Raw genomic sequence first — 8599 nt, 5'->3', positions numbered from 1 at the left:
GCGTGGTGCCACCCACAGTGGATCGAAATTCGCAAGGGGGCCCACCACCATCTTCTGGATTTTCAAGCGAGGAGCTACTGTAATTGTGGTCCTGTGGGCAATCTGCCATGAACTGACCGCCCTTATCCACTCTGGTGCGTCGAAATCCCGAGGTCGCCAGTAGCGCGAATTCGACCATTATGTGGACTACTCCCGGGTCGATTTTTTCTTCTTCTCGAAACTGCCCCTCGGCCACCCCGGGAGCCGAGCAAAGAAGCAGATGAGAGGGTGAACCGTGACCGTCGACTGGAAGCGGGTGCTATAACTTGGCCGCCAGGAATTTGGTCGGTCTTCGCCCATACCACAGTAAATTGGGTCGTTTGGCCTATCGTAAGATCGTCGTAACGCTGGCCGCCAATGCAACGTCAGGCAATTTATGCACAAGATGGTTCAGCAGCGAACCGCTGGTGGCTTGCAGGGTTTCTGACTAGAGACTCGCCGACTGCTTGGGCCCACTCCGTTACTTGTCACTCTCGGGAAAACACCTGTCAGTGGGCGGGAGCAAGAACCCACAGCCCCTCGACTCGGCCAAGGGCTTGCCGATGCGGTCAAATGGATGGAGATAAGAGCCCTGCCCTGCTGCATGTGCTCATCGGTTTTCCCTCGGAGTCCCGATTGACAGGCCGAAGAAGTATCCACGCCTTGCCGACGTAGCTCAAGTTACTCACACATACATTAATGGCACATGAGCAGCTCAACATCGACAACTTCCATTACTGAAATATCTCAAGTTTCGAAATGTCAAGTCCCGGGTGGACAGGTCTTCTTGCACAATTTGTTATGCTGCACTAGGGGCCATATCTTGTGTGCACAAAGTGGGTACTGCTCATGTCTGGCAGTGCTGGCAGGTCAGGGCTCCGTCGCGATTCAGTGTGCCGGTCACCATTGGACGCCCGCTTTTTCTTACTGAGGGAGAGAAGGAAAGAAGAAGACGGAACTACCTGCAAATATTTGGAGCACGGCGACAGCCGCACACGAATACCGCTCGCAAAGATTGCGAACAGAACCTGCGAGTGAGAAAATGGTTAGCATGACGCAAGGAATGCCCTCCTCCACAGTTTAAAATGAACTGAGATAGGTACGTCGATGTCACTGGCTTGCCTGGCAAAGCTTGAGTGCGAACCCATGCCTCTTTTCTGTCCCCGATTCCAGGATCATTGCGATTGAGCGCAGGCCGAATCCCAACAGAACGGCACATTGGCCCGCATCGCCGCCGATAGGATGAATTTATCATCTAGACCCCAAACGGCAAACTCAATGAACGCGTCGTGAGTCTGGGCCTATCACCAGGATAAGCGCAAGGGACAGGGTTCATCGAGGACCGGCCGGCTAGTGCTATTTTAGTCATGAAGGGTCCTTGTGCCACCTTCAATTGATGAATAGGTCGGCTGATGTGGGAGTTCGGTGGGTGAGAACTCTCACCGCTTCCAGTGAAGCACGCGTTCTTCCGTCTCGGTTGGACCGACCTTCTCTGAAGGTACAGTAGCTATGACCTTGCGGTCACGACTCTGCGTGCTCGGCGACCTGGTAGTTGTTGTAGCTGTTCAGGTTGCACTGGGTGCTGCATACTACACTGGAATGCGTTGTATCGTGTGCGGCGACTCGATCCAGGCCCAACAATAGTGATCCCCATTCGCCACTCTCGGCATTACTGATGTATGCAAGGCTACATATGTGGAAAGATTGGGGTGCAGTGCAGATGGGGCGATATTGCGCTGGGAAGGGAGGGGATCTGTCGTGCATTTCAAGATTTCGGAAGATCAACGAAGCTCGATCCTAGAAAAATGACCGCGGTAAATCTTGAATGGCGTGAGCACCATAGCGATATTGCTACCGAGCGGTTCCATGTTGCATGGGACGTAGGCATAACCCGCATCCAAGTCTCTATCTTGACGGGCAGCCTAACCCCGTGGCCCCCATCTTTTAACCTTAGTTGCGTCAACTATGTTCGGTAATCTCCGTCTTTGTCAGGCCACTAGAAACCCCTAACCCACTGGAACGCAAAGAAAACGAGATCGAATGTGACAGATTTTCAACAGGCTTAGTGAAAGTTAAAGAAGTCACGTGGCCACGGTTCGGTTGCTATTGGGGAGCTGGATGGTATGAGAAATCGCCGGGATGAATGGGTGCATTCAATAGGCCATCATACACTCGCGCGACCACCCGGAGGAGGGTGAGGTATGCACCTGGACAGGCAGTGGTTGAAGATGCAGACGACAAGGCCTAGAAATTAGCTATGAAGTTACTGTGTAGAGCCAAGGCAAGATGATTTGTCTGCCTAAGTCCGTCGAGAGAGAAAAAAAATAGAAAAAAAAAGGGCTTGCATCGAAGAATGCGAGTCGAAAGCATCTAAACCTTGGAACACTCACGACCGTACCCCATGCCCAGGTGGCTTGGCGGCGGCGCGTCGCCAGGGTTTTCTAGAATTTAAGACGGGTGACTGCACCCGTTTCAGAGACTAAAATTTCAAACAGGACATCCTCGGGAAAAGCAATATTCCCAATATGTCTCCCGATGCATCCTAACTTGAAGACCATGCTCTTTAATTTAGATCGTCTGTATCCCCAACAATCTGCGTGTAGTTGGGCTATTTGTACGTGAATAACCTTCTAGATGTTGGGTCGATGGCGGGGAATATATCAGGGGTGGATTGAATAAACATACTAGATAAGATCGTGGCCAACTGCTTTACTAGTCATAACAGCGAGCATTTCGACCAGATATGTCCTCCAGCATGGCTTATGAGATGGTCTTTGACATCGATGATGGGACAGCAACATAAGCAGTGACATCTGGAAGGCAAGAATACCCTAAACCTGGGAAGAATTCTCACCTAGGTAAGCAGGACCTTGGGATTCGCTTGAAGAACCGGCCATGTGCAGCATGTCAACCTCAACCGTGTTTCTTAATCGTTCACGTGGTCAGGCTAAATGTAATAACTCCTTGGTTGGTCCTGGTAGCGATCTCCAATGGGCGATGCAATCGTCTCGGGCAACTAACCATGTTCCCTCAGAAGCTAGCAGCATCGCATTTTGACAACCCGACAATCTGGATTTCCATCAAGCTTTTGCGCTGGATCGGCGTTGCATAATGACGCTAGGTTCCGCTATGCCGGTACGGCCTAGATGCGATCACTTGGCTAGAGATTCCGGCCTTTGACAGTTGTCTGTGGCTTGCGCCAATCGTCATTGACGCACAAGTGCCGTCGGTTAGTGTCTCAGAACGCGCACACCTAACCCATTACAACGCTGGTGGACAGCTCTAACTGGAATAGCTCTAAAGAAGCGGCTCAGCTGAGGACAATGTACGCGGATGAATGTGAAAACGACATCATACTGTGGCTGGTGAAGCTGCCGTTGTGATGTCACAGATTGGCAAGATGTCAATGAGCTTGGCCAACATGCCTCTGCTACGCGAGTTATACATTGTGTGAGGCGTGTGGTGGGTGGTGACAGCCCCTGGGAGGACAAGCTTAAAAGTACAGCTTCCTGTCGCTTGTCCTCGTCGACCACTTGGCAACTCTCGAGCATATCAATACAAACTTCCTACCTATTATTACCTCATCTCTGCTACAGTCTTCACCAAAAGATAATCATGAGCACTCTCGGCCAGAAAATCAAGGAGACATTTACTGGTCATCACGACCAAGGCAAACGCGATGTCAAAACTCCTGACGTGAACGCGCCTGGTGCTTTTCCGTCCGACGATTCGGCTACGAAGCATCATTCCGATCAAAATAAACTGACAAAGGAGCCACCGCAACACATTGGTCAGGAGACGGAAGGAGGCGAGGAAAAAGGAGCACAACATCACACTGGACACGCTCACCATGACCCGGAGCCAGAAACAAAGCAGGCAACCAGTGACGCTGGGAATTACCCATACTGGGGAGACCTCCCTCGTGAAGGTGGCCAACACGTCCACAGATCTGGCGAGCCGGATAGTGATACCACGAAAAAGGACCATGTCTCGAGCAATGAACCCACCCTTGCTACTGGTGCCCCGACAGCAGATGCCAGTACGATTGGGACGGGATACCCCGGCTCCGATAAGTTGAAAGATAATGATACGAGCAAGGGAGACGAGACAACTCGAGCTGATCCAACCGAAGACTCGAATCTCCAGCACGCCAGCAAAGGCGCCGGAGTCGCTGGGCTCGCGGGCGCAACTTATCTTGCCGCCACAGACAAGGATGATGCGCACAAGACCGAGCACAAACAGTACAAGCTCGAGGACGCGAATACCCCAACAGATGCGAACAAGAGCAAGACAGTTGAAGAGACAAAGACGTTGTCAAGCACGCAAAAGCCTGTAGATGCGGCTACTCCTACCAAGACAACTTCAGCGGGCGACAACAACAGTCACAGAAAGGAAGAAGAAGCTCTTGCTGCTGGAGCTGGAGTTGCAGGTCTTGCCGGGGCGGGTTTCTACGCCTCGCAACAAGGAGATAAGAAAGAACTTGAACAGGAGAAGCGTGATAATAGTTCTCATACAGCGTGGCAAAGCCACAGCCAGACCTCTAGCCACACCCGCACTCCCCGTCTCGACCCGACTACTGAGGCGCAAAAGGCAACCAGTGCTGCGGGAAATTACCCGTACTGGAAGGATGGTGACAATTGGGACAAGTCCACCAACGATACCAAGCCTGCTGAGGCTGCAACTCCGTCTAAGACAACTTCGAGTGGCGACAACGACACTCATCGGAGAGAAAAAGAAGCCCTTAAATCCGGTGCTGGAGCTTCGGGTCTCGCTGGGGCAGGCTACATGGCGAGTAGGGACCAAGGAGATCACGGGGAGGACAAGCGACCATCCTCAACGCCTGGTCAGGCCACATCTCAGGACCATGAGCATCACCGGCACGCTTCTGGCCACCCCGACCGAGAAAATTTTACCAAGCGAGCCACTAGCGGAGCTGAAAACCACACTCAATGGGATGATCAAAAGAAGGAAAACAACAACAAAGGACTTGCCGCGGCCGGGCTTGGTGGCACAGCTCTAGCTGAAACAGGCTATCTGGCCTCAAAAGGAACAGATGAGAGCAAAGGCAAGTTGCTCGGAAGCACACGCGAGACAAGCTCGGGAGTAGCAGCCCCAGACAGCTTTGCGGAACATGATACCACGAGCCGCTATGTTGAGCCTACATCCGCCGGCGGCATTCACAACACGGTAGTAGGCGCAGGAAGTTCGGAGCACTCGCATCCAGCGGGCTCCTCCGACACCACGAGTGCTCGTCACCAGACAACCACAGCCAGCCAAGCAGGCCAACCTGCGGCGCAAGCCGCCGCCCTACAAGCTTGGAACAAGGGGCAGCCTGACTCTTCCAACCCTGATGGAGATAATAGCCGTGACAGCAAGCACTCTCACCTCAAATACGCCGCAGCTGGAACAGCATTCAGCGCAGGGGCTGCCGGAATCGCCGCTGATTACGGTCAGGGCAAGGATCACGAGGAGAGCCCCCGGAGTAACCAGGCCGAGAAGGTCGCAGAGCGGGCGCTGGGGTCGGATGGCAAGCCACACGCACCTTCTGCGACAGAAGGTTCGGGCAGCACGGATGAGAAGAGTGCATCTTCCGCTGCAGCTTCAGGCGTTACTGGCTTTGCCGGGCATTCTGGGTCCGCGGGAAAGGATGCGAAGGTGTTTCACAATTGCGATAAGTGCGGCCACACTAATGACATCAGCCGCTACTTTGACAAAGATGCTGTCTTCCGCTCACAGTAGTGAGCAGGGTTCGGTGATGGAGTGAGAATAGTGGCAACGGGTGTTTGCTGACTTGGTGGTTTTGCGATATTCTTGGGTTTTGGTCGTCGATTCCCAATCACTCCTTTACCAGCCCTAGTGGCGAAGCAGACGTAAGGATCGTTCATTATAATGTTCGTTTTGTACCTAGTGTGTGACGTAGCTCATGAAAGTTCTGTTATCATTTCCTGACATGCTGTGCATAGCTGGCTCCGAGACTGACCCAATGTAACCTCAAACCTCTGACTTGCCGAACTTCTCAGCACTATCATGATCACTATGAACTTCCACGTGTCTTTGTCTAAGATTTCCAGCTTCATCGTGATTTGCGTCCCACTCTGCAATCTGATCGTGTGGGACCCGAACAAGACGATGTGTTGTGGCTCCTCTGCTGTCCACATCCGCCAAAACTTCAGGCCGTACCTCATACTTTCCAAGGCGAGGAAGGACGTACATCCAGGCGATATAGTATAGACCACATACGATGAGAATAGCGATACCCACGACACAGTACGTCGCATACCAAAAACTGACATCACCTGCGTATAGGCCTCCCTCTGGAGGGAACCACCTACCGGGGGGAGGGGGGTTTTTTGTTTAGGTTATATAATGCAATTACTTCTAGATAGGATATTGTTATTTAATTAGAAATTGGTAATAGTGTTTAAATTCTAATATATAGCTATTATAAGGCTGTTAAAATTAAAATATATTATTAAATGAAAGTATAATATAAGTAATTATATATTAGCTTATATTAGCTTTTAGTAATTATTTTATATTATATTAATCTTAATATTATTTTTACTTATAAAAATATTTTATTTTAGATAGATTATTATTAATATTTTAATTATTGTATTAATTCTATTAGGATAAATATTATTGAAAGTAAAATTATTTTAATAGTAGTTAAATATTAATAGGATAATAAAATATACTATAATATTATCTTTTAAAGATATTATAAATAAAGATATTAGGGAAGATATAATAATAATAGAATGTATATATTAAGTAATATTAATAATATTTTATTATAATATTATTATAAAAATAGTTAAATACTCTATTAAGATTATTATAATGCTATTTTAAGTGTAAATTAAGAATTAATATTATTATTATTAGTTTTTACTATAAGTAGTAATTAATTAAAATATATACTATAAGCTTTGGGTTTATTCTAAATAGGTAAAATTATATTAAGCTATATAATAAATAAGATTAAATTAATTAATATAGGAAAATTATCTAGGTAAAATATATTAGAGAGAGATGTTTAAAGGGTAGGATTAATTATATATAGGGATATTAAAGTATTTATAGTTAGGAAATAAGTGTAATACTTAGGTTAGGCGCTAAATATATAGAGTTAATACTTAAATATATCCTTAAGATTTAAGTTATAACTATTTAGAGATAATATTAATTTTAAATATAAGCTAGAATATAGGGCCTAATTACTTAATATATATAGTTCTTATAAAATGTATATAGGTATATTTATATATAATATTAAATTTTATATAATATTAATTAGAATGTAATATACTTATATTAAGTAATAAAACTATAGATAAAATTATTATAATATTAATTTAGTCTTTATTAAATTAGTAAAACCTATTATAAAGTTTTAGTTAATATTATTAAACCCTTAATTAAAAGACTTTAAAACTCTAACCTATTTATATATTATAACTAATAATAGATAGTCTAAAAGAAATATATATAATAAAAATAATAGTAAAAATAAGGGGTACTATATATTAGTATTAGAATAAGCTATTAAGTAAGGTTGTATTATAAAGATATATAAATTATATCTTAAAGGTTAGGCTGCGTTTTAGTTTAAAACTTATATTTAAAGCTTTTTAAAACTTAATAAAAACTTATATAAAAATCTATATAGTTTAAAAAAAAATATAATTCCTATATTATATTAAGATTATTAGTATTAATATTTTATTTATTAAAAGAGTAGCTATTTACTATTTAAAATATTAAAGTAACCTATATTTATATTTAGTTACTTATAAAATCTTATATTAATTAATCCCTAAAGTTTTATTAGTTTTAATATAGCCTTAAAGATAATTAGTTATTTATTTTTAACTATAAAATACTAGCTTAAGTATTTAATCTATATTTTAGAGGTAGTATCTTATTTTTAGCCTTTAATACTTTAAATCTTGTAATAAGTTAGTATTTAAGTGCTTTTTAGTGTTTATAATCCTTAGGTTTATAAATTCTAAAAGATATATATATAGTATTATCTTTTAATCTTATAATTTTCTCTATACTTCTTATATTTATAAAAAAGCTATTAGTATTATATAGTTAGAGTTTATAAAGATTTTTATCTATTTTAACTCTTTAATTATATAGGTAAAAAGGCTCTATAAATATAGAAGGTTTAAAGTCTTTATATTTAATTTTTATATAAATAGTAAGATCTTTAGAATTATAGAATTTAAACTTATATTATATATACCTAATTGATAGCTTTAATAGCTTTTTTATATTAATTTTAAGTTATTAAAGCTTTAAGTTTATATTTTTAAATATATTATAAAGGTTTTATTAATATAGCTTAATAATTATTTAATATATTAACTATATTATTACTACCTTTATTATTTAATATATCTTAATTCTTATAGCTAATTATTATTAGGGTTTAAATAGTTTATTTTTAAATAGGGAATTTATTCTTTTTAAAATTATATTAGTTAGCTTTTAAAGTTTCTATATTTAGCCCTCTTTTATTTATTAATTTCTATTATATAGTAGTGGTTTAAAGCTTCTTTCTTTTCTTTTT

General features: G+C 42.9%; 1 protein-coding gene across 1 annotated transcript; it reads left to right on the top strand.

Annotated features, from left to right (window-relative positions):
* Nucleotides 1–3633: 3633 nt before the first annotated feature.
* On the top strand, nucleotides 3634–5757 carry KVR01_004445 (uncharacterized protein; the record flags this gene model as incomplete). Its single annotated transcript, XM_044789652.1, has 1 exon — nucleotides 3634–5757. One exon carries the CDS (start codon nucleotides 3634–3636, stop codon nucleotides 5755–5757), a length of 2124 nt encoding a protein of 707 aa, XP_044646609.1.
* Nucleotides 5758–8599: the final 2842 nt, after the last annotated feature.

The sequence above is a fragment of the Diaporthe batatas genome (assembly GCF_019321695.1).
Source record: "Diaporthe batatas strain CRI 302-4 chromosome Unknown Contig00004, whole genome shotgun sequence".
NCBI classification, from domain to species: Eukaryota; Fungi; Ascomycota; class Sordariomycetes; order Diaporthales; family Diaporthaceae; genus Diaporthe; species Diaporthe batatas.
The sequence above is the reverse complement of the archived record's forward strand: the minus strand, read 5'-3'. Positions and strand labels throughout refer to the sequence as shown.